At 46.6% G+C, this 26,492-nt stretch overlaps 1 protein-coding gene across 1 annotated transcript in view; it reads right to left on the minus strand.

Annotated features, from left to right (window-relative positions):
- Positions 1 to 260: 260 nt before the first annotated feature.
- BMP7 (bone morphogenetic protein 7) overlaps positions 261 to 26,492 on the minus strand; it is a 40,632-nt gene continuing 14,400 nt past the window's right edge. The window contains exons 2-7 of the mRNA XM_054274577.1: positions 15,439 to 15,631; positions 5,207 to 5,355; positions 3,899 to 4,096; positions 2,577 to 2,653; positions 1,836 to 1,946; positions 261 to 1,335 (exon numbers count right to left, since the gene is read on the minus strand). Coding sequence (XP_054130552.1) covers positions 1,186 to 1,335; positions 1,836 to 1,946; positions 2,577 to 2,653; positions 3,899 to 4,096; positions 5,207 to 5,355; positions 15,439 to 15,631 — 878 coding nt within the window. The 3' untranslated portion in view covers positions 261 to 1,185. The remainder of the gene's footprint in view (positions 1,336 to 1,835; positions 1,947 to 2,576; positions 2,654 to 3,898; positions 4,097 to 5,206; positions 5,356 to 15,438; positions 15,632 to 26,492) is intronic.

The following is a 26,492-nucleotide window of genomic DNA, read 5'->3' on the forward strand; positions in this document are numbered from 1 at the left end:
GCCTTAATTACTTAAGTGTGGTGTTTGTGTAACCTGTGACTTTAAAAGAAGGAAAAAGAAAAGCCTTGAGGGGACATTTTCTTGCTTCTAGTTCCAGCTTCTTGGTGGCCCTTGAAGTGGATTGTTGTGGGGTTTTTTGAGGTGAAGCCAGGAGAGCAGGGGGTTTATCAGAGGCACTGTCCCCTGGAAGGTTTCCCAGCTTGCTCCCAGTCTGTGTGGGGCTGGGTGTGCATCCCAACTGACACACCTTCTGATTGAGTCTCCAAGTTCTTGGAAAAGGGAACAACTTGTTCCCTCTGGGAGGTCAATGGACATTTTCCACACAGCAGCAGGATCTTTAGTTACAGCTCCTACAGTGACTGCTTAGGGCACCCCAGCTACACGTCAGGATTAATCCCTGCTTCTCAGCATTTTGCTGCTTTCCTGTTTCAAGTTCATAGCAAATTGAAATACCTTCTGGCTGCTAGAGGAAATCTCCTTCCTTGTTGACAGAAAAAAGTACACCCCAAAATTCTCACTCTTTGAAGTACTTTTCTTCAGCTCTTTTGCTTGCCAGTTGATTTGTTTTTCCTTAGACTAATCTGTCCTTTGAATTTGTGTCAATCCACATCCAGCTTTTGTTACTGTAGTTTAAAACTGGAACTTGCATGTAATTCATCCTTGGTTTTGCCTATGAAATTGAAGCAAAGGGATGGAAGCAATAATTCTCTAACAAAATACCTGTTCACTCCAGGTATATTTTGTTCACTTATTTTATTGCAAACCGTGTTACAGGAACTACACACACTTATTAGTCACAGCACAGTCTCACCTTGGATAGATTATTACTGTTTTACTCACAATCAACACTGGTGAGTTTGCAATCTCCAGAAAGACTCATTTGCAAAAGTATGTACTGTAGGAGCCAATTTTGTAAGCAGATTTGGTTTTAAACGGTTTCTCTGGCTTGTTTCAGTTTACAAGCTCATTGTCTGTAATAAACTAAAACAAAATGTGTTCAAATGCCTCTTCAGATCCAGAAACTGTTCCATTGTCTGAACTTTCAGAGGCCTGGTCCTAAAATGGTTTGGGACTTTTTTAAACCCATGGCTGGAGCACCAACCTTTCCCCCAACCCCACACAGCCACACAAACCCACTCTTTACAAATAACTTCTTTTTCCTTTTTCGTCCTCTGTCCTACAAACCTAGTGGCAGCCACATGCTCGTACTACCATGTTCCTGTATTTTTTTAAGATAACATTGGAGCTGTCATCAAAATAGAGCACTGAGATGGCGTTGAGTTGTGTAGGGGCACAGCAGGGCTTCGGCACAGTCTCTGGGTTTATAAAGTGAACCTGGGGAGTGAAAATAGAGCAATGTTAAGATTCACTTCTCCCCTCTCCTCCCCCCACATCCTTCTTTCCTGGGCAACCTTCTGCTTGTCCTATATCCTCACTCAGCCACTGAGCTGTGTAACTTTGGGATTCACTGTTTCTCACTTTTGGTGGCAGCACGTTGTGGATCCTTACAGAGCTTCCCCAAGTGGTTTCCCCTATGGGTCTGGTGTTTTGCTCCCTTCTTCCCATGCAGTGGGACCAAACCCCCATTAGTGTCTATCACAGGGCCCTTTCAAACCAGAAAGAGCCTGCCACTGCCTGCAGCAAAAACAGGGTAATTTCTGGCCAGGTTCTAATCCAGGCCAGACATGTGGTACAGGCACCTTGAGAGCTGAGGCAGACCCTCCTGCCCCTGTTAGCTCAGAGACCCTGCTGTGTATGAATTTATTTCTGAGTATGATTCTATAAATTTATTTCTGTCAGGTGTAAGGCTGTGCTAGGAGACAGGGGGCACCTACCAGTGTCTGTACAATGGCATGGTTTGTAGCATTCATGTAGGAATTCAGGGGGAAAGCACATTCTCCTTCACAGTAATAGGCAGCGTAGCCCTCCGGAGCAATGATCCAGTCCTTGAGTCAATGGAAGCCATTGGATTGTGAGGAAGGACAGAAACGCAGTGAAACAAAGAGCCAACCAGTTAAACATATAAACTTAACATATAAATCTAAACATTCATACACACAGTTACAGTGGCCTGCAAAACAAAAATCTGCCCCCCTGGCCTTTCTGAAGCTCTCTTAGAGGCCTCTGAAGTGCCTGCCCTTCCTGCAGGGACACACCCCACATTGCAAATGTGCCCACAGAGCAGCTGCACATCTGGGTTCAGTTGTTTATCCATTCAGCAGTGCCCTGCCTGTCCATGAGGATCACTTCACTCAGCAGCACAATGCAGACACAAGCTTTCAGAAAGGAAAATAGCTTTAACCAGGTCTAAAAAAACATGCAGATGAAGATGGAGAGCCTTCAGCACTGCCAGAGGACCTGCAGGCCCACAGCCCCTCAAAAGGACCTGACTGTGCTGAGCTTCCAGCCAGCCTCACACTAAATATTTGTACACCCAACTTAGCAGAAGCTCTTAAGCACGCTAAAGGCTGTAAACAATATTTTTCCCCTTCAGGATTTAAAATAAAAAATCTGTTGGTGGCTGTATCCCAGTGCTGCAGTTGATAAATGATGTGCCAGGGCACCCCAGGCCTTACCTGCCACCCCAGGTCCCTGAAGCTGACGTAGAGCTCGTGTTTCTTGCAGGCCTGTCGCTGGTCACTGCTGCTGTTCTCTGTGAGGGGACAATGGTGGCCATGAGCTCGGGCTGCCCCAGCTCCCTCAGAAGGGAGTGAGGCATTGTTGCTCATCTGGTGCACTTACAGCTGGGTTTTTAGGTGTTTTAGTCATATAATAATGGCTGGGTTCAATATATATGAAATGCACTTCTGGCTTTTTAGTGCAAAGCCAAAAAAGGCCTGGGAAAGTAAGGTTTTTAACTTAATTTTTTTCCCCAGGACTTCCTCTGACTTCCTAATAGCAACACACTCTGATTATTGCCTATAGATAAAAGGAGAATCAGTGCAGTTTTAAAGTTTTGTCCATCGTGGACACATAACCTGAGCTGAAGGCCAGGTAGAAAGAATGGCTCAGGAAGAATTTAATCTCTGACAGGGTGGCCAGGTACTGGAAGGAGCTGCCAGGAATGCAGTGGAGTCCCCATCTCTGGAGGTGTTCAAGGGACTGGACATGGCACTCAGTGCTCTGGGCTTGTTGACAAGGTGGGACTTACTCACAGGTTGGACTTGATAATCTTTGAGGTCCTTTGCAACCTTAATGATTCTATAAAAATGTGACTGGAAGTTCTGTTTTGCTTTTCCTTCTGCTCCTCACAAGCTCTCCTTGCACTGAGTGAGGCACTCCCACAAGCAGCTGGAATTTGCTGCTGCCTCAGCAGAGCCAGCCCTGAGCTGTGGCTCCTGCTGGGACCCTCATCAAGGGCCCGTTCCTCTGAGGTATCACATAATTAAGCCACATTTCTATTTCAAATGCCTGATGGAGTTTTCTTCCAAATTAGGAAGCACAGCTCCCCCCAGAATAGCCGTGGTTATCCTGAGAATGAATTGGTTTTCCTCTTCTATGCAAGACTTTTGGGACTACTGTGCTTTTTAGGGGCTAAACTTAAAATCATGAGCTCTGGAAAATGAACAGCATTTGGATTCAGATACACTGATCACTTATCACTGATTGTTTTAACGTAATTATCTTTCATTTCAAAATGAGAATTTATTTCATATGGGAGAAAAGGAGTTTTTCTGGTTAGGTGCTTGGGGTATTTTTTAAATTTGGATTAAGCAATACTTCAATCTAACATAGGGAAAAGAATGTTTGTTTGAAGCTGCCATTTTTGGAACGACCCTAACCCCACACCATTTCAAACCAGCGGTGGACCAAAGGGACAACAAACAGATAACGTGGGAGAAACCATTCCCACACCATCCCAGAGCCAGAACCGTGCTCCCACGCAGCTGCGCTGTACCTGCAATGTTGGAGACCCGGAATGCCTCCTGGTTCTTTGGTGTTTTGGATCTGTTCTGGCTCCTCTGCTTGCCGCCCGTGGAGCGGATGCTGCGCAGGTGCACCTCGGTGGCCTTGAAGAAGGCCACGGTGAAGGGCTGCTTGTTCTGGGGGCCCTGCCTCCCTATGAGCCCCGCCAGCTTGGGGTTGATGCTTTGTCCTGAAAGCACAACAGACTGGTGAGGGTTTTGTCCTGATTTCATCCTGGCAGCCGCCAGGATAACTCCTGTGAATGCCATCCACCCTCCAAAGACCTTAACGGGCAAAGCTGCTTCTGACACGAGCAGCTCAGCACAGCTAACTTCATGTGTGTAAAAGTTACATTAACTAGTCCTACATATAATTGTTTTAGCCCAAATCTGCTCAGCATTAGCTTTTCCTGCATTCTTTAGAGGGGTTTCTTCAAGTTCACCAACCTATAATTTGAAGTGATCCTATAAAAGGAGCCGTAAAACTCAGCACATAGGAACACTAAATTCCCACTGGAAGGTTATTAGCTTAAAATAAAAATGCCTTGCATGAAATGCTGACAGAGTTCCAGATATAGCTCAGCTGAGAGAAACAAATGTTTAGAGGCATTTTGCTTATTGCTGCATATTGCCACCACCATACCTGATAACTTTGTACAAAACTGATTATCATCCATGATAATCATCATGATTTCATCATCATCCTTCATCTTGGGCTCTAGAATAATTTGATTTTTGGTAAAAGACAATGAGTAGGTTTCTCTGTAGAAGTAGGCAAGGAGAGTGTGGCAGTGGAAAATTTCATGTTTCTCCTTGTTGCTGTTGAGGGATGTCTGGGTGCTGCTGTGCAATGCAGAGCTGATATCCAGGATTATTCTGTCCCAAGCTACTGAGTGCTGCTGCTAAATACAAGTTATGGTTTTGTGATCCTTTTGCTAAGGCCTTGTCAGGCACAAATCAAACATACCAAAGGACAGCTGACACTTTCCTGGAGAAGCCCTGCAAGGCAGCCTGACCAGAGAGAGGGGGGAAAAGGGCTCTCAGTTCATTTAGTTTGTGTGATTATTTTTTTAATAGACTGTATTTGCTTCATGATTACAGATCATGTAACAGCAGATACAATGAAAGGATGGAGGTTGATTTACTTTGATATTTTACTTCACTTAAAGCCTTGAGGATTGCCGGAGCATAAAGTGTTGCATCAAAATCCTGCTGTATTTACAGCCTATGACATTTAGTGCCTCCCCTGTCTGTGAATCATGGAACAGAGTCCCTGGTTTCTGCTGGGGTGTGACACTCACCATCAATGCCCTCCACGGAGAGCTGCAGGCCCAGGTTGTGCTGGGGATTCACCACCCAGTGGTTGCTGGTGGCGGTGATGTCGAACACCAGCCACCCTTCCTCTGCAGCCCAGATCGTCCTGGAGTCCAGCAGGAACAGATCTGAATCCCTGAAACAAAGAGCAGAATTCCCTGTTAGCCAGGATTTCCACTGGAGTCCCCACAAACATCCTTTAGGCAGCACATGGGGTTGGGATTTCAGCGATACCTGGGCTGGTTTGTGTTCCCCTCCCATCACCCTCAGGTGAAACTTCTCCTCTATTCTCTTCAAAAAAGGGAGGATGGGTTGAAGCAGAGCTGAGCTGGTTTGGGGTTACTTTGCTGTTAACCTTGAGCTCCTGATGCAACTTCAAAAAAACTTTTGCCAGGCCCAGATCTGCAGAATTACTGTTTGCATATGCAAATCCAGTAATTGGGCAGACAATGCTGCTCATTAGCCTTTCCACACATAATTTCCTGACTTTTATGCATAACTGTAGTGTTGGTGCAAGCCAGCTGGAACAATGGTGTGCATATATTATCATATGTAATGGGTTTTTTTTAAATTGGCTCATCTGAGGTTACAGATAACTGATTGAGGCAATAACCCTCTGCACTGCTGTGGGTCACAATCTTTCTTCAATTCATTGCTTGGGTGTTTTTTATAAAGGCCACTGCTGACTTACTCTAGCTGAAGAAATAATATCAGAAAATGGAAAAGATCCTAAATAGAGAGATTCCGTTCTTTTGAAAAAGGTGGAATTATTTCAGATTTACAAGACGTTTCCTGGTAAATTTCTGAAAGACTAAAATTTGAGAAAATAGAGGTTCTGTAAAGGAAGGAGTTTTATCAGAAAAGGAGATAAAACTCAGATTTTAAAATGGATGCTGTTGCAGTTCTTTTATAAAAAAATTACTTTAAAAGAAGAACAAAGACACCTGGTGGAAGTGTCTAGACAAGTCCTGTAAGAGCTGCTTTTGTGCCTGCAGTGAACAAACATGATAACTTGTTCAAGTGTAATTATATCCTTTTGAATGAAGAACTATCCTTGAAAAACCCTTTAATCACATCCTCAAAGCTTTAAAAGCCCTTATGAATTCGGTCACTATAGATTTGTCAGTGCAAATATGTATATTCAGCTTGCTTTACACAGTGCCTCTTGTTTGCATGAAACATCAAGTGATCAGAAATGAATCTGAGGAGAGCTGTTGGCATAAGGGCTTTTGACTCACAGCTTTTAGTGATTCTTTCCCCTTTGGCATACCAAGAAATTAGAAGCTTTTGTCCCACACAGAACAGGAATGGAAGGGTTTTTGCAATGCTTTTATTGTTTATCTTTCCTTTCAACCTTAGTGGGCCAGAATGTGTAAGAGGTGATGCTTTCTTCTGTGAGCTAAGGGGTGTCACCACCCACCTCTGACTGTGCTGGCTTGCATGAAATTAAATTTCTGAAGTGAGTTCCTGCATGAAGAGCACATGGGCACAAGGCTCAGGGTGTGCAGGAAGAGGATTCTGTGTTTCCTCCCTAAAGCAGGAGAGATTTGGGTACCCCATGGCTGAATATGCAGCCAGTGCTGCTGAGGGTGCAATCAGTGCTTGGTTTTAAGCAAAGCTCTGGTTTGTGGAAGAAGCCCTACACCAGGGTTGGGTGCAATCAGTGCTTGCTTTCAAGCAAAGCTCTGGTTTGTGGAAGAAGCCCTACACCAGAGCTGGCCTTGCTGCACCACCTCCTTGCCAAGGCAGAGGGGATCCTGTGGAAGTGTCCAGGGGATGTTTGGGGCCAAAGTGGGTGGCTCAGGAGGGGCTGTGGGGCAGCAGTGCTCGAGGCAGGTGTTGGGAGCTCGGTCAGCTCTGCTCCCAGGAAATCTGCAGTTAAACAGGATGGGTTTAACTCACATTAGTTACAGCAGTGCAAGAAGCTTGAACTCCAACCAGGGGACAATTCTCCTGGGGTTCCATCCCCACCCAGGAGCGGTGGCCCCGTTCCCACAGCGCAGGACACCTCCCACCCTGCCCTGTTTACACCACACTGACCCAAACACATCTCACAGGAGCCAGGGACCAGGCTGTTGCATGGATGGGCCCATCCCAGTGGCTGAGGCCAAGTTTCCAGGAGTAAAGGGTGTTTTATTCACATAGTCCATTATTTCAGCATGGCCCCTGACTGGAACTCATGATTCACACAAGGTTTGGTTAACAGGCATTTGGCTCGCTTGGTTTTCTCCCCTTGTAGTTTGCAGGTTGATGATAGTAGCAATCATAATAATTTTTTTTTGTTTTTAGCTACTGCTCAACTGCAGTATTATTACTCAGAAAAAACAGCTTTTAAGCTTCCCATGCTGACATGATGCAATCAGGGGTAAGCAGACTACAAGAGGCATCAAGTACCAGGGTGAGTCAGTCTGGGAAATTGTATAATACATTTGTTTTCCTGTAGTTACAGCAATGTGCAAACAATAGGCCTGGAGGGGAAGCCCGAAGTGAGAGAGATCAAAGGGAGCCACTGAAGGGAAATGTCCTTCCCACACACACTTGGAACATTTGGACCCCAAAAAGCCCCATGTTGGATGCCCTTTGGAGGAGTTCAAGCACTCCTGGTTAGTGTTTTCTGGGTGGGATGCAGAACCTCGCTGGTGCTGCAAACAGAGGCTCCTGAGATGTGGCTCCTGTTCAGATGAAAAGAAACCTCTCGTTCTTTTCAAAAAGAAAACCTCCTTTAAGTGGAATGTCCTGCTCTCCAAAGACAGGCAAACAGCATTAAATCACCAGCTAATAGGCAGCCAGCCCTCGAGATATCCTTGTTGGACAAGACACAGTAAACAGAGCAGAGAAATGTTGTTCTGCTAAGAATTAAACATAATTTATTCTGAGGGCTCCCATCTAATGGCTTGTCACAGAAGGCAGTGCTGGTTCAGTCTAACTAATGTGGCTGCTTTGGGTTTTAGCTGAGAGATAGAGATCTGAGCCCAAAGAGAAAAGGTTTCTATGCACATCTCACTGCTGTACCTCAATTTCACACTGTGTACTCACAGATCATATTCCTGGAGCAGTGTGAGTGATGGGTCCGTAGCAAGGAGGCAAAAAACCCCTTTGGTTCCTTGGCCCTGCATTCAGCTCCTTCATTTTAGAATTTCAGTGCATGCAAGAAACTGTACTTGCTCTTTTTCCACAGCAAGAGATAGGAAAGGCACATGATCCTCCTTTTACAGAAAAATTAGGCTGGGACATGGAAATGTTAATGTCTAGATTAGAGTTACATAAATTACAAAGTCTGGGTCCAGACCACAAGTATGTTCTGTTGAGACCACATCAAAATGGCTCAGCCTTCAAAGAACTGACATCAGCGGGAGTGTCAGAGCTTTGAGCAATGATAAAATTTGGGGCTTTCTGCTCGCCTGTCTCCAGCACCAGGCTCTCAGTGGAGCCTGAGATGAAGACAGGAGGTTGGCATTTGCCTGCTGATGTCTTTGGTAGTGTCTCACACTGGATGCCAGACAGGAGAGTCACCTCCTGTTAGAAAGCACTCCCAAAAAAATTTGTCTACAGGTCATGTAAGTGCTGTGTGGTCTGTGAAACTTCCTGAGTGAACTTGTTTTCTGGGCTAGGGCTGAGTAACCAGCGCTGCAGCGTGAGGGTGGCTGGGCAGGATGCATGTGAGGTCGTGTCTGGGAAGCAGCTGCAGCTATGGAGGTGGAAGGGCTGACCTGCCAAAGGGCTGACGGTGGTGAGGAGAGGGATCACAAATATTTAGTGAAGAGAAAAGGGCTGGAAGAAGCGAGGATTGTGGGGGTGAGCACAGAAATAAGAGAAAAAAAATACAAATAAAGCAAAGAAGGGAAGGTGTGGTATAAAGGGAATTGTTGCAACATCGCAATTCTGAAATAAGAGAAAGGATTAACAACCATGAAGCTTTGTGAAAATAGTATTTATGGCTTCTTTGCTTTTTGCTGGGGTACTTTTTCAGTCCCTGGGATGCAGCTTGGTTTGAAGCCATAAACACTAGAAATATATGCAAAAATGATATTGCCTTGGTGAGTTGGGGGACAAGGAGAACATGGATGAAAACATGAGAGACAGAAATTCTGCATTGGCAAGGGAACAGGAGATAAAACTCTGCCTTTATAGACTATAATGCTGTAAGGTCTACACTATTTTAGGCCAGCCCTGCCAAACAGTCCCTGCTTTTACCTCTGTTTTCTTCACTCACTGTCCCCATCCTGCTCGTCAGCCCTGTCATTTCAAGCTGCTGCTTACAAGTGGCAGTAAACACTGATGAGCACTTCCAAGAGGGATAAAAATAAATGGGAAAAAGGACAGGCAGCAGCAGTGAAGGTGACTCTTGGCAATTTCCATTACACTGTAAGACAAGGTGATTCCTGTGACCAGGCTGTGCTGGCAGCAGCCCCCAGGCTCCCCTGGCTCTGTCCTGGCAGAATCAAGGACAAGGAATCCCTCAGCCCAAAGAGCACCCCTGGCAGCTGGGCTGCCCTGATCCCCCCTCTACCTGCAGGAATTCCAATATCAGTGCTTTAAACAGAAACCATTCAGAGGCACCTTGCAACAGCCTTTGGATGGCTTTACAAATGTGGCTTAACCCTCCTGCTTCTGCTTTAAAGTAGGAAACACCTGAGGCATGGATATGTTGAGTTCTCCTTGATTCAGCATGTAAACCACAGTATCTAAGGCAGGAGCACAATCCTCTCCTCTCAATTCATATTCTGACCCTAGAGGGGCTGCTTGGGTCACAGGCACAGGGCAAGGACAGAGCTGGCACGGGGGAAGGGGTTATTCATGTCCAGGTTTTAGCAGGTGGAGGGAGGAGAAGGCAAAAAAGGCGTCCTGGCAGGGTGAGAGGAGATGTGGGGCTAGAAGACATCTGTTTGGATTAAAAACCTGCCCTATCCAGATTCCAGCTTGCTTGGTGTCATTGCTTAAAGTCAGCTGCAGCTGTCCAAAGACAAGCTTAGGAAAATATTTTTCAGACTTTCCTACTTTGAGAGGGCCCCAGGATCTCCCCGGGCCTCTCCCTGGCACGTTTGCAACACCCTCTGTACACAGACCTGATGCAGCCCTCCTCCCACACCTTCCCTGCCCTGGGCCTGGGATCCCCTGCTTATCCTCCCCTCTCCCTCCCCACTGATAACAGCTCTCCCCACTGATAACAGCTCTCCCCACTGATGATAACAGCTCTCCCCATGCCCCCAGGCAGGAGCCACCAGCCAAGCACAGCCCAGGGGCTCTGCCAGGTGAAGGGATGTCCACAGCAGGAATTCAGTTTGCTGGAGGTGTTTTCCAAGGGCTGGCCTGAAAACTGGCTGTACTGGTAGTGAAACAGATCTGTGTAAATTCTGCTGAATCTGGGGGAAAATTAAATTCACTTTAAAATTGCGGCAGATTCTTAATTCTGCTTTCTGTGATTCAAGTAGCTGTGTTGCCTTTCTTAGACAGTGTTGGTGAAGGGTAAGATCTCGATCTCAGAGGCTGATTAAAAGTGGCAATGGAAGTTTGTTACTGAGATGCAACACCTTTCCTAAACATGAAGCCTGTTGTAAAAACAGTGCTGGGAGAAATGAGGTTTTACACATATCCCTGACACTTTCTGTACAGCTGTTTCTGCTCAGCATTGAGGGGCTGTTCATCAGTGCATCACTTCCCCAGCAAGGACCCACTGGGATATGCAGAATGCCTCCTGCAGCTCCTCAGGTGCCTGTGAAGAGTTGTGCCTTGCTAAGTTCAAGATTTTTCAAAGGTTTTGCAGGCTGCAGTGGCTTTTAGGACTGGTTTGAAGGAGAAAACCAGATACAGTCTGTTCTTGGAGAGCTGCAGGATCTATGTGCTCACATTCCCTTGCTGCTTGCTGAGAGATAAATGACTGAGTTGCAGATAAGTCACCAAAAATTATAATCAAATTAATTGTTGGTATTTGTAGATACTGTCATGGTGCTGGGGCACATCATTAAATCCAACTGTGCTGTGCTGCACCATCCTCAGAATGCTCACACTGGCACTTAAAAAAGTGGGAAAAAGGACAGGCATCACACTGGCACTTAAAAAAGCCCCAAAACGAAGGCACATCTGCTTTATGGGCTGGGTGGGCCCAAGCCTTTCTTAGGTACTAGAATTACATGTTTCAACCCACAACAAGGAACCAGACTCCAGGGAATGGCAGAAAGGGGTCTGGAGAGGGGCTCAGGTTTGATCTGCTGCAGCAGTGCTGTAGTTTGAAGCTCGGGCTAAAGGGTTCCAGCTGCAAGTCAAACCCAGGAATGCATCCTGCAAGATCTGATTTTTCTGTAGGGCTGGTAACATGAGCATTCAAATCACTGCCTTTGAAGCCCTGGAATCCATAATGGCCACAAAGTGAACATGTAACAACTACATTTCAATTACCAAAGGCTGGTCAAGTACCTGGTTTTATTCTCTCCAGTAACAAAACTCCCATGGACTTCAAAGGGGCTGGGATTCACTCTGCAGTGCAAGAGCTGGGTCCAACGAAATAGGAGATGTAACTCTGGGATGAGGTATTTCAGCTTCAAAAGGTGCAGACAGAAAAGCAGGATGGAGCTCTGAGCTTTAGGGCATCTCTACAGTCTGCATTTTTTCTGCAGGGTAATTAACTGAGGGGGATGCCCTGACTGAGCACTGGGATCTGCTTTGCTCTCCCTCCTTTTCTGGGGGAGGAGATTTGAGCAGCCCCAGGCTCCCCATGGCCACCTTCCCACTGAGGAGTTTGTCACCTCAAACCTGGACTGCATGTCCTGCTGCTCTCAAGTCAGGCACTGGCTTTGTCCAACACTTTCCCAGGCTTTTGGGTGAGTGAGCCATGACGTCCAAACACAAGTTGGACATGACTCACTGGACTTTGAGCTATGCACTTGAGAGCTTTGAGGCATGTTATACCAGTTAAAACATCATCAGTGTTTGTGATATTTGGGACATTTTTGTTCATGAATGTACTTGTTTGCCTAAAGTGAATAGCTGATGCTGTGTGCCTAAAGAATGCTGTGCACGCCTTTCCATCGAGGAGATGCTGCCAGTTTGAAGAGCTTGCCTCGCAAGGAAAGATTTGGAAAAGTGAGAAGGAATATTTGATCACTTAGCCTGATTTCCTACAAACACCTGTAATAATATCTTCAGTCTGACAGAGATGTAATTCCTGGCAGTCCAAAGTCATGAACGGCATCTCATCTGCTGCAAGGGAAGGGCTGGGCCCTCATTTTTGCTGCCAGGGTTGTTAGGCTGAGCAGGTGGATGGGGGAGAGCTTCTACCCTGCAAACACTGAGCTGCTGAGGGGCAGGATTTCAGGAACAGCCTGCTGGGGGTGCAGCTGTTGCTCTGGAAACACCTAAGCCTGTATTTTTCACTGACAATGAAGTGCACGCAGGAGATGTTGCTGGTGAGATCCCTCCAACCTGTCTGAACTCGTGAAGCCGTTAACAGCTGAGCTGCTCATACCTCTGCTTTCCGTGAGCTGAGGGCACCATCACACCCTCCAAACTGGAGGCTTTTGTGTGGTTTAACTGAAAACCCTGCCTGCAGCTCATCCCACAGAGGAAAATCTCTCCAGTCCCCCTCAGCCTCAGCTTTCCCTGTGCTCTGGGAGCTGTTCTGCTCTCTGCTCTGTCTGAGAGGATGCTGAGCTGTCCCTGGCAGGATCTGCCGTGCCTCGGGCACTGCACAGCCTGCAGAATTGCAGGGTCAGCTCTCAAAAGGCAATTCTCTGTGTCAGGAGAGCCCTGCAGGAGGGAACCCGAAGGCAGCAGAGGTTTCCCTGCCTGCGTGGGGCGGAGGGCTTGGCTTTGTTTTGCTCTTGTTGCTAACAACGTCAGATGGGGCTGACTTTCCAGAGCTCAGGATGAGACAAACAGCCAAGGAAGCATCAAAGTCAATGGGTGTTTTTTGATCAACACTGGAGAGGGTTTGTTTTCTTTCTGCACTTGCCCAATGACACACTGACTTGGATGACTGGGCTGTGACAGAGCCGGGTGGAAAATGTCAGTGGAAAAATGCAGAAAAAGAGCAAATATTTTTACAAATGGTAGGGACAATATTTTTACCTTTGGTCAATCCAAACCAACAGGAATATTTTTTCAGGACAAACTGTTCAAAACTCGCCACAGCCTGTGCCAAAATGTATGCAAAAGGGGAATATGCATGAGCACTCATTAAAAATAGCATTGCTGTGGTGAATATGATGCAGTAAAATTGCATCTAGTCCTGTGGCTGGAACATCTGTATAATTAGCAAGATTCCTCACCTCTTCCAGACAGTGGTTGATGTATATGCCCACCCTTTGCCTACATTTATTTTCCTTTACGAATAGGAATTAGTGGATGAGAGTTTGCAGAAGCATTTGCTGCTCCCCAGCAGTGCCTCCCCATCCTCTCTAAACAAAGTTGTAACAAAGTGTTGGATGCACCATGGTTAAGGTATCAGATCTCACTCTGACTCTGTCAGTAGGATTCCTAGTGGGCACCTCACTCATCAGGACCCGAGGGGGAACTGCCCTGGCATCTGATGAGGGAGGAAGGTCATTTACCCAAGAACATTGGCAGCTCCCCAGTGCCCTGGCACTCAGGTTGGTGCCTCCTCTGCCAGCACATCTACAGTTCCTGCTCTTCCCAAGACTGGAAGGCCATCCCTGTAGGCTGGCACCTAAATAACCCTCTCAAGAAATGCAGCAAAGGGAGGCTGCTGCCTCTGGAGTGGCCTGAGAGGGAATAAACTGAAATGCTTAGGGTGAGCAGGACACCTGATGGGTCCTGTGCACAGCTCTTGCTTGGTGCCTTCTCCTTTAAGGAAGACCTGGTTAAAATGCACAGTTTGAATTACCACTGTTTGATAAAAATAGATTCATTTTAGCACAGTCCCCAAACACTGCAAATAATTGCATCATTAGAAATGCCAGAAGAACCATGAGTTTTAAGCTATAAAATCAGAATTTCAGATGTGGAAGAAAACACACCAGTGGTTAAATATGTTTACCATCCAGCAAAGCCGGCAGAAATTCTCACCATTAAATAAGAGTTGACAAGGTTTCCTGACATATTTCAATTTTTTTTCTGCATTTTTATTAGTTCTTATAAAACTATAAACCAGAGTCCTGATTATACTTTTTTTTCTTACCCTTTTGGACTTTCCACTTTTTAAATCCCTAGTGTTTCTCTTTTCATAAACCTAAATTAGAACTGTGGTATTATTAGCCCATATTTAGTAGTCCTAAAGAATAACTTCTGACTAGAATGTGATTGTAAATACTTTTCACATAAATAAATGCAATCTCACTTTTGGTAGGATTTGTATGTGAAAGAAATCTGTGCAAATGAAACGAAGTGCCTTTGATAAGTGGTTTGGGATTGCTGATTAATTGGAACTAAAACCAGATGAGAAAATTGAACATATGTTCTTATTCAAGTTCCCTGGAGGATTTGTCAGGGAGCTTGGCATACATTAATAATTGCTTGGAAGGGATTTAATAGCTCATCTTGTAGTTTTGCACATGCAAAACAATCAGTTAATATAAAAAGCATTGTATCATCTGTCTTTGTTAATTAAGGAGCTCGAATGCCTTTGATAATAAGGGCTGGTAATTAAGCTACAATTCCAAAGGAAGCATTTGGGTTTGCCACCTCAGGATCCATCAGGGGCAGGAGGAAAGGGGGAGTACTTCCAGAAATCTTGAGATATTCCTGGTTTATGATACTTTTTCTGCACTAGCACATGGCACAGTGCTCGCAGAGGGCAGCGCAGGAGTGCTGGGGATGCTCCCTGGGGCACAGAGAGGCTCCCAGGCCATCTCTCCTTGGGTTTGCCAATTAAGCTACAATTCCAAAGGAAGCATTTGAGTTTGCCACCTCAGGATCCATCAGGGGCAGGAGGAAGGGAGGGATTTCTTGCAGAAATCTTGAGATATTCCTAGTTTATGATACTTATTCTGCACTAGCACACAACCAGGCTACTGAGTGCTCGCAGAGGGCAGAACAGGAATGGTGGGGATGATCCCTGGGCCATGGGGAGGCTCCCAGGGCACTTGTGCCCACATCACAACACTCAGGAGCTGCTGCAGCAGCATCACTGGGATCCCCTGCACGCCCCAAAGCCAAACGCAGCCCCTCGTGCCGATGGCCCCAGGCTCTCTGAGAGCCCTGGCTGTGATTCCCTGCAGGAGCAGGGAGCTGTGCCCTCGGCAGGGTGTGCCCATGCGTGCCTCACCTCCCCGGGTGCTCCTGCAGGACCTGGTAGACGCTGATCTGGAAGGTTTCGTTGTCGAAGCGCTCGCGGATGAAATCCTTGTAGATCCTGAACTCGGCCGCCGTCACCGCCTCCCCCTCGGGGATCCGCGAGAGGTCGAACCTGAACTCTCGGTAGTGGCAGCGCTGGTGGTGGAACTCCCTGTCATGCTCCACTGGAACAGAAAACAGCCCATTAGGCACCTGCTTTGTTCCCCTTCCCTCGCCAGCAAACACCCTCAGAGCTGCCACAACAGAGAGGGGTGGGAATATCTGATGGCAGCATCTCGGGGGCTGCTCAGATCACCAAAGCACAGAGGAAATCCCTGCCTCTATCTGGGCTATTACGGGCATATATGTGTTTATCAGGCTCCCTTTGGAACAGTTTCACAGTCGGCTGGCACAGGGGGCCATTGTGTTTTAATGATTTTTGGCAGCTTTGTGCCTGATAAGTGACTCTGGACATTTGCCACCGATAACGACCGAGCTGCTGTGGGAAGGAGCTGAGACAAACAGATGGGGTTTTTCAGGAGTGCTGGTTCTTGGCCTGGCTCTGCTCCTGACAGTCACACACACACATACCCACACTCTATAGACACAAATTCCAGCCCTCGAGGCTTTTCATGCCAGTGACCCACATTTGGTGCCAGCTGAACTCATCATGAGCTCATGGCTCCTCTCTGTAGGGTCAAAGCTTTCATTTTAAAGGATCTGTAGTGATCAGGGCTGTGAAGAAACTGTTCAAAGTGAGGGCTTCCCTCCACCTCCCAACCCTGACTGTGAAATAACAAGTGCTGGTGTTGGGATGTGTGCTGTCCCAGGGGGTGACAGGCCTGCCTGTCCCCTGATGGAAGCTGGTGGTCCCCTGTAACCCTGCTTGTGCCACGGAAGCAGGGGTCAGTGTTGGGAGGAAACAAAGACTTCAATCCAGTCCTGCAGCAAGGGGGAGGAGAGGTGTCAGTGCCCCAGCCCAGCACATGAGGCTAGGCACCCTTCTTGGAACAAATTCCAAATTAAACAGACAAGTCAGACAAAGGAGAAGGGGGAAATGGAGCTGTAAGGGGATGAACTGACTCGCCCAAGGTCACAACGCATGACATTTTAAGAGCTGAGGTTTGAACCAGGGACTTCCTATATGTCCCAGTGCTGTCGTCTGTCCACTTGACCTCTCTGCAGCTCGAGTGCACAATTCAAGTAGTTAGCTCTGAGATTTCCTTGGCGAGGAATGTGTGTCTTCCTACAGGCCTGATTTGCTTCTGGCAGCAGCAAATCCATTGTGTAAATCCATTGACTTAAGGGGAATCACTCCTGAAAAAAAGAGGAGTTCCAAGCGTGGGTCTGGACAGTGCTGTTTAAATTGACAGCTCTGCATGGCACAAACACAGCTCAGGGTTTGTGAGTCCATGGCCAGGGTGTCCCCACGGCAGGGACAGAGCTGGGGAGGCTCTGGGAGCAGGGCTGTGTCCAAGCATGGAGCAGGTTCAGCGCTGCTTTGCTGGCTGAGGCTCAGCCCCTGGCCATGGACTCTTCCTCCTCTCTCACATCCCTTCTGTGAAGAGTCCAGTTTGCCACTGTGTGATTGCTGCTCGGGGAAATGCTTCAGAGCTCTTACTCATAGCTGGGATTCATCTTAGAGGAGCTTTTTAGGTATGAAACCTCTGCACTTTCCAAGGCAAAAGTGGTTAAGTTTAGCAAATGGTTTTATGTGTTGAGCGCTCTCTGTTGCACCTCTGCTAAAACATCTCAGGGGCAACATTTAGCGTCTCATACCCTGATGTGGAGGAATATTGTGAATATTCACCAGTGTTTGTGAAAGACTTGGCAGGCTGCAACTGCCCTGGACGTGCTAGCAACACTATTAAACGAGCCTCAATCCCTTTCCTCCAAAGTACTCCTAGCAGAATAAGATATCAAGAGCATAATTTCAGCTTTAAAGGAATTTATCTGCAACTAAATTAAAATGGAATGAAAAATACTTTAATATGGAATCCCTCCTTTAACCACAAATGTAGAAGAATGAGTATAATGCAGGGTGGGTTTAGTTGCAGCTGTTAGCAGGAGGATGTACAAACATGATTTGCTTCCAAAGACATGGGAAGGCTGAATTTCCAGAGGAAGGTGGGTGCAGCTTTTCAGTACGTGTGTGATGACAACTACATCAACCAACACTGGCCTTTAGCTGCACTTTATACACAAGGTCTGACAACAAGCACATGAAGATGAAACTTTTTGGGGTGCTGCTAAAGGTCACAGCAATTCCCACTGCTGAGCCCTAGAAAAAATGTGTCGTGTTAGTATGAAAAATTAACAGCCAGGGTCATAAAATAAAGAGCCCCAAAGTTTGAACTTTCCCATGCTTTGCAGATGTTTGGATATAGGGTTTTGGCCTGAGCCATCTTTAGTGTTAAAGCAAACATTCCTGTGGCTATAGTCATTAAGATCATGAAAATATGTGGATATGTAACTGAAGAAAGAATCCCAAGAAACCCTTCAACTCAGTGTTTATTGTTTTTCCCCTTTTTCTTTGCACTCTGGACCTATCTGCTGACCCAGAAGTAACAAATCCTTTCAGAACTAATTTATGAGAAACACTGACCCTGAATCAACATCTGTTAGATGACTGCAGTAAATCTTATTACATAATTAAACACCAAAATCTATGTTAAAATAACGTTAAGGGTCTGACTCGAACTCATAAAAGCAAGACTCTTCATTATGAAGGCTGAAATCCTATCCCCAAGTCCTGCTGCTGTGTGCTGGTATTTGGGAACATGTGGTACAGTATATCTGATCAAGCACTTTCTGCAGACCCCTGTAATACCCTAAGCACAACAGCACGGGGTAAGCAGGGGAGCGTTCAAGGAGCCTGAGTTTCCTGGGTTTGATGGGTGTTAGACCTCTGACAATGCTGCAACTGGGTCATTTCCAGTTAATTACCTGAGGAGTTGCAAGGGGGAGAGTGGGGGGAGAGCTTAAGAAAAAAGGCAAGGGGGAATAGTGGTATTTTAAGTGTTCACTGAAACAGTTCGAGAGAATTGCTGCAGCATTTCTTTGGATGTGACTGTAGTTTTGCATCTTGCAAAGTTGCAATTCTTTGCATCTTTGGATGTGATTTTGTAGTTCCTCCATTAGATTTATAAAATCCATGGTCCCTATTGACACAATGGCCATAAGAAGAACTTTTTGGTCATCCTTGAAGGACTTAATCTCAGCTGTTTGTTCACCATTAAATTAATGTTAAATGCTCCCTTAAAACACATTAAGCATTTTGAATATTTGCTGGATATGCTTCATAGCCCTTCTGCCCACAGAACTTCAACTCATCTTTGTCCCAGGCTCATAGTTCTCACAAATCTACTACCCAAAGGCTTTGGTGAATGGTTTTAGCCCAGATGCTAATTTCAAACATTGGAAATTCCAGCTCACAATTCAAATGCCTTGGCAAGGCAGCTGCTTGGAGAGGAAGCCAAAGCTCTGGATGCGCAATCAAAGGTTGTAAAACAGGAAAAGGAAGAACACCCTTGAAAAATAATTCTGCTATGAAACAGACTGTGTGCCCTGACTGTGGGAAAACAGGGCATTTCCTCTCCTTAAAAAACAATCCCAAGTCGCTCACAGGTGTTGCGTGTGAGCCTCTCCTCATTCTTAGAAGCAGCATTGCATTCTGGAGGTACAAACACTGCAGACAAATTCTAACTCAATTTGGCCTAATTTAACACAGGGCTTAATCTGGCCTAACTAAAAGGCCTAATTTAACACAGGGCTCTAAAATTGCTGGTGTGAAATAACCCTTGGCATGGTGAGTGTGGCAGTCAATTGGGGCTATGGTGGATGAGGACCATCAGGCACTCCCCCTGGCACAGTCCTTGGGAAAGGTGGAGACAGTGGGAGCTGTGGGATGGAGGAGGACATCAGATGCATGAGAAAATAAGCAAGACACAAAAGTGGGGGAACAATTAAGGTGAAGCAGCCAAAACAAGGGATATCTCAGGCTGGTGGTTATCAGTGGCTTGGCCACACCTGTCACAAACATGCAAGTCAGATCAGCACCTCTGAAAGCCTGGCCTTGCTATCTGAGCAGGATCTGAGTGCTGCTCTATCTGACACTGAGAGGGCTCCCAGCCCTCTGAAGTCCTTTGTGTCTCCGAGGCTCTGTTGTGGCCTGGTGGTGATGCAAGAGGGGGCAGGACAGAGTTGTGCAACTCCAGGGATGGTTAAAGCAAACAGGATGGGCACATGTGCTCAGGTGTGAAGCAGCCAGGTATCAGATCCAAAAATATGGGAAAGCTGGAGATAAAATGTCAACAAATACTGGGTGCTTGTTCTGGCGTGTGCTGAAGATACAGAACTTAAAAACATTAGCAGACAGGGATGAAACAGTGTGGCTGCTGATATTTAGAACTTACAGCCATACAGTTAATGCCTGTACCTAAAAAATAATGTTGGATAGAAAACCTTGAGGTCCTGATTTAGCACCCCAGGTGCCCAAACTTCCAAAGCAAATGGCACATCAGCATAAAGCTGGAAACTTCAGCTGATCCCACGTTTGGTCATTTTCACAGCAAAGTATGTTGAAGTTAGAAATAAACCAACTCCAACTCTTTGCAGCCCCTTTGTAAATCTGTGCTGGCAAGGGCAAAGCCACCCTGAGCTAATTCTGCAAACCTGGTTGGACTTTGGGGTGGTGTCAGGGATTGCTGGTGGCCAGGCCTGCCTCATGACACAGGGATTATGGTGAAGCACAGCTTGCAGTGTTTTTGAATTACAGTGTTAAAAATAATTATTATTGAAGAATTAAAGAGCTTATCTAAATGCCAGGCAAGTCAATAGAAATATTTTCACTAATTTCAATGGATTTCACGGGAGGCCAATCTCCCTGCTTAGGTATTTTTACTCTCTTGGTTTCTGAAGATGCAAAAAACTGCTTTTCAGAAAGAAACTCAACATCAGATGAATGGACTCCATTCTCAGGTTGCCAAACTGGGAAAGCTTTGGTAATTCCACAGCTCTTCCTCCCTGGCACATTTGGGTGATGCACTTAGAATACACTTTGAATGTATAAACAAGTAAAAACTTAAATTTTCTTGTTAACGCTTTCACCTGATAATATGTTAATTGTTTTTATAAGGCACTTTGAGAGCAGTTGTCTCATTCATTGTAGTGCTTACAACAATTAGAGCTACTTGTTTCTCATTTACAATGGAAAAAGGCAGCAGAAGGAATGTGCAGTAGGGTGTCTGTAACTTCTTCACTCCCAAAAAAGGCCAGAAGGGATTTGTTAAGGACTTTAATCTCAAATAGATTAAAGGTCCTGAATTCCTGAGACTGAAAGATAAGTCAAAGGAAAATAGATTCCAAAAGACAACACCCCCTGCCTCAGCCTCTCAGCCAGGCTGCTGCTGAGCCACCAGCAGCTGCCTGAGAAACCCCACAGAAATTCAAATGCCAAAAAAACTCTGCCAGGCTCTGGCATTAAGGTCTAACAGGTTTTCAGAGCCTACCTGTGTGGTGAGTTTAGAGGGTAGGAGAGTCTTTGTCTGCTTTCTCTCCAGCAGCTGCAGAGCTGCAGAAAATGGGCACTGTTTCCTCAGAGGTGGCTGAGACTGGACTGTCCTGAGACCCAGGCTGGATCTCTAAACTCTGACTGACACATTTACATCCAGCAGTGCAAAGTCTCGTTTGAATTTTCCAAGAAAATTTACCTTTCTTTCCCTGCATCGTCACTACCTTAGACTGAAGCCAAAGCTTCAGGAGCTCTGTTGCATCATTTCAGTGCAGAAATTCCCAGAAAATAGAATCCCAGAAACCAGCTCCACTTGAGCCCCACCAGCCCCATGTCTCTCAGGGAAACTCCACTCCCGTCTCCTGCCTCACCCTCCTGCCTCCCTTGGGAAGTGCATCCCACTGGAAAGAAATGTCCCCTTTCGCAAAGGATGATCCTTTGGGTGGCTCCTGGCCTGTGCCAGCTCCCAGAGCAGCGTGGCAGGAGCAGCAGGGACCTCCCAGCATGGAGGGAGGGAGGCCAGGCCCACCCCTGGGGCTCGGGCCTGCTGGTGGTGCTTGTGAAATGGAGCTGTAAATTTTCGGGATGCCGAATTCGAGACCTCTCGATGGGCTCCTAATTAACAGGCATTAAATGTTCCCTCTATAAATTGCACTTCTTTGTCTCTAAATTGGTGGATAAAACCATGGCACTTATGAAATATAGGCCTTTTCTCCTTATGTTGCTGGGGTTCAAGAAGGAGGAAACCAATTAGGGGCAGGATCCAGCGGTCTGTGCAGCTGAAAGAGCCCACTGGGCTCAGCAGGGCTCCTGGTTGAGCAAGAAATGCGAGGCCAGTCCTTATATTTTTCTGAGGAGAAGGGGGACTATAATAAAGATTATTGCAATAATGTCATGCCAGGCCACAGCCTGCAAAGGGAATGTTTCCCTCCTCATTGTCCTTGACAGCAAGAGTTACAGGGGCAGTGGCAGGAAATTTATAATGGCAAGAATTTGGGAATGCAAAGTTCTGTGATTGGTTTTCATCTGTTTCATTCTCTTGGCTTCGTGATTTACATGCTGACATTAGGCAGCTAAAGCAGCAGTTACAGAAATAATTGAAGAAATAGTTGAAGAATATAAATTGGGAGTTCTATAAATGGAGTACAGCAAATGTCCTGGGGTGTGCGATGGGATATATTTTAAAAATTTTTTTTAAAGAGTGATAAAAACAGTATTTGGCAGGCCTTTTACATGGAATAGCTGCAGCTCTCCAAGTCATCTAGAAGCTAGTGCAGGTTTTTGGAGAAACCTAAGGAAAAACAAATACAGCCTAGATTCTGACCTGTGACATAAGCTTACTTGAAAAACAGCCCATGGTTTTTCTATAACTCATTAATGCATCCCATCACCGGGGATTGCTGCCATCCTGCCACTTCTGAAACCACAGCCTGTCCTTGAGCCACAGGCTCAGCACCCCCAGATATTTGGGGGCTCTGGGCTCATGTGCCCAAGCCCTGCCCTGATGCTCTGTACCCATGTGCCCAACCCTGCCCTGATGCTCTGTACCCATGTGCCCAACCCTGCCCTGGTGCTCTGTCCCCATCTGCAGCCCTGCCCTGGTGCTCTGTCCCCGTGTGCCCTTTGCTGAAGGGGCTGCTCTGAGCCAGGGCAGAGCTCAGCAAAAGGGAACCTGCACCCAGCTGCTCCCTGCTCAGGGACCCATTTTACAGCCAGGGACAGGGAGGAGAAGGTGATAAACTCTTTCTTGCATGGTAAATTCAGTGTGTGCCAGGGCAAAGTCCTGCCCCATCCATGGGTGGAGAGCAGCACTAATGCACTAATTTCCAAGAAGATGAAAACCAGGCTCCATAAATCCCCATCCCCAAACCCAGAAGTTGGAAATTCTTTAGTGCTCACTCTGCAAAGTGATCTGGGGTGAGCATTTTTGCTTCGAAAGGGGAAAAAAAGCCCTCTGGAGTTAATATTCTCCCTTTAGCCATCACTTCATTTGTTCAGCTTTCAGCATGGAGCTGGTATTGCCAGCGAGACCACCTAGCCACAAACCCAGCAGGGAGCTTCCAAAATTCTTCTGAACACTGACTCCTTGTTATAAATTGAAAAGTGGTAATAGCAACAGTGCATATCACATCTGTGCCAGGCTTAGGCCTGGGAAGCAGCAGCCTCCCTACTGCAGAACACAACTTGGAAAGATCCTTTCAGTCCACACATGTATCAGCATTAGCCATTTCTTTGTCAACAAATCCCTTAATACGAAGCCTTTCTATCATGTACAGATGTCCAAAAAATAATGGAATACTGTAGTACAAGATTAAACACTTTAATGTCAGCATGTGTGTTGCATGACTCTGAACAATGGTATCATTGTGCGTGTGCAAACAGCCAGGCGAGGGAAGATGGGTTTAATTATCTCCCAAACAGCAGCAAGTTCTTCCTGACTCAGTCAAACTTCAGCTAGCAAGGGCTGCTCAGGACAGAAATGGGTGTTTCTCCCTTCCTGGTGCTCCTAAATGGGTGTTTCTCCCTTCCTGGTGCTCCTAAATGGGTGTTTCTCCATTCCTGGTGTTCCTGAATGGGTGTTCCCCCAGTGCTGGGGTCAGTGTGGTGCCCAGGCCAGGCAGGAGCCACCTGCTGCCCCAGGAGCCACCAGGGAATGTGTGTGGGGACCAGAGGATGCTGAGAGCCACCACATCCTCTCCTCATGCCATGTGTCGCCCATGAGCCCTTTAAGTTAAAATTCCCAAGTGTGGTAGATGGCAAAGGGGGAAACAGCCACTGGGAAGGAAATGACAGAGGGAACCGTGCATGCTGCTGTCTGGATTCAGAGACATTCCCTGCTGGGATTTCTCTGCAGACACTCTGAGCAATGCTGGATGGTAAAACCATTTCATTTTCAAGAACATCCATGGAGTTTCTGGGCAGGTTAGGCACAGGTAATCCATTTTCCTTCCCGAGTGTGCCCTGATGGGTGCCCACTCAGGCTGTGGTTTCCCTGCTGAAAGCAGAGCCAGACGAGATGAAAGGTATTGTGAAAAATTTACACCTGGGACTGCTCTGAGAACACAAAACTCTCCTAATAGTAAACAGACCCGTGGTGGTGTGACTCCTGGTGCTGTTGGCTGTGTCTGCGTGTGTATCTGGGGAAAGCAAAGTTAAATAAGCAGGGAAGAGCTGTGTTTCTACAGAATACCTTATTCACAGCCCTGTCACGTGAAACACAGCAGCACATGGAGCTGCAATCCATCTGCAGCTGCTGCAATGCACTGAGGATTGCTGTGGGATTTCAGTGGTGTGAGGGAATGGAGAATTCAGGGAGGGGTGACAGCGAAAAGAAAAAAAAATGGGAGTTCATGAAGTTGTTCCTTTTGACAGACTGCCTCTATTTCTACCTTCATCTTCCTGGAATCCACTATAAGGAAATCTCCTGCAGGGCCTCCCTCTCGAGGCTCTCAGATCCTGTTTCTCTTCCTCCTCTCACAGCAAAGGGGGAGCCCAGGACAGTGCTGACCAAAACCCAGGACTGTGCTCTCCCATTCCCAAATCCTTGTGGGTGGCTGTTTTCCAGAGGGGCAAGCTGGGGACTGTGCTGGTGCTGTAAGTCCTGTGTCCCCCCAGCTGGGCAGTGCTGTGGCCATCACAGATGTCTCGAGCTCTGGTGCTGGCTCTGGGATCAGGGTTAAGCCAGGCTGGTGCTCACCCCTGACAGAGCAGAGCAGGGCTGTTGTGTCTCTGTGTACCTGAGGATGGGGTGCACCTGGGCAGCAGCTCCTGCAGGGGCCCTATGGGTGCACAGGGCGGGCTGGGGTGAGTGCACAGCACCCCAAGGCAGCCTCAGCTCTGCTCCACACCCTGCCCTGGAAATGTCCCTGCAGCCAAACTGAGCAGTGAGTAGAAGGACAGGCAGAAGCTCCTCACTGCTCCTGCTTTCTTTTCTCTCTCTGCACAGTGTGGAATGACACAGCCTGAGAGCAGAGGCATGCTAACACACCCCCCAAACCCTCTGGGTGCAGCTGTGGGAGGTATGGCAAGATGCAGGGGCACATTTTTGTCTTCCCCCTTCGGGCAGAGATGATGGCTACACCACACTGCTCACTGACTTTGTCATTCAGGGGACAGCAAGGCTGAGGAACCAGGGAGCTGCATCTGGCCAGGCCAGCTTCCCAGGAAAGCTGTGCCAGCCTTAGGTGTGAATTGCAAGTCACACATTTTGCCAGGGCATCCAAGGGTCACGGAGATAGTGGCAATCTGGGGAGAATTCCTGATGAGGATCAGGCTGGGGTGGCAGCCACAGCACAGAAAAGGGAGGAGGAGAAAGCAGGAGGGTGATGGGCGTCTCAAGGGGGAAGAGGTTGCAGAGCACAAAGAGGGAGAAAAGTTAAGTGGCAATAAGGTTTATTGAGAGAAATAATCCCCCAGTCCAGACACTTGACAAATGGGGCCCAAGGTGCTTCCTGCAACCTGCTCTGAGACTGAGCAGGTCTCCAAATACCACTGATGCAAAAACCAGCAGCCTGCCCTGACTGCTTGTACACACTGAGCAAAGGGAAACATCCCCAAGAAGGAGAGAGAAGTGGCTGAGCAGATCTGGTCAGAAATAAAGTGGATTCAGCAGGGGAGATACGAGGCACTGTGAGACTGCTACAGGCAAACAAAATGGGGAGAAAAGCCCACAAGGGAAGGATTTGACACTCTGCATGTGCAGAAGATGTGCAAATTAAAATCAAATCTTGTTATTCTAATTCTTCAGTGCAATGATTTGATAATGCAGACATGTAACAGGATCAATTCAATTTTTTCTCTTGCATTCCCATATCTACACTGGGGCAAAGTAATATGTTTTTAAATAATTTGATAAATTAGCTACTACTCATAATAAACAGCCAGAGTCAGTAATTTTGGGATGGTCACTGCCTGAGCATCTCTGATGTGTTTACACAAAACAGACAGAAATGGCTAAAGGTACCTCTGGTGTCTGGAGAGTGAGTTCCAAATCTTCCCTCCAAGGCCAAAAGAACTTTATGAAAATTGTGCTCATAATCTGATGCCTTTAAGCTTATATGTTAATTATCTTCTACTGCATGATTTTTTTTCAAGTTGCTCTCTGTTTTTTTAATATTGCAGTATCATTATACAGCATAAAGTTACTTAAGACAGCAAAAGGTTCAACACTTGGAAAATGATAGAGAAAGAAGGGCTGGATTCTGGGCTGGTACAGCTGGTTTAAGGTATTTTAGAAGTAAATGAAATCAAATGAGAATTTATAATCCTTCCTGAGGTCTGGATTCCATCAGACTAAACTCATTAGGCATTAAGGTGCAGGTGCAGCTAAATAAAGGATTGTTCTGCTTTTCTTAATGCCATAGATTCACATCTTGAGTTCAAAATAAAAGTCTTTTAAAAGCACATGTATATGTTGTGCATCTACTGGCAACACTTGAAAGGGAAAGCTCAGCTGATGGAATCTTCAAATGCCTCATTTTTGCCAAAGGAATGTGCCCATTTCTGCCCCAGCTATGCTGAGGGACACGAGTGGA

This window comes from Melozone crissalis, unplaced genomic scaffold (genome assembly GCF_028551555.1).
Source record: "Melozone crissalis strain CALT ecotype California unplaced genomic scaffold, PUWL_Pcris_2 ptg000017l_1, whole genome shotgun sequence".
Classification (NCBI taxonomy): domain Eukaryota; kingdom Metazoa; phylum Chordata; class Aves; order Passeriformes; family Passerellidae; genus Melozone; species Melozone crissalis.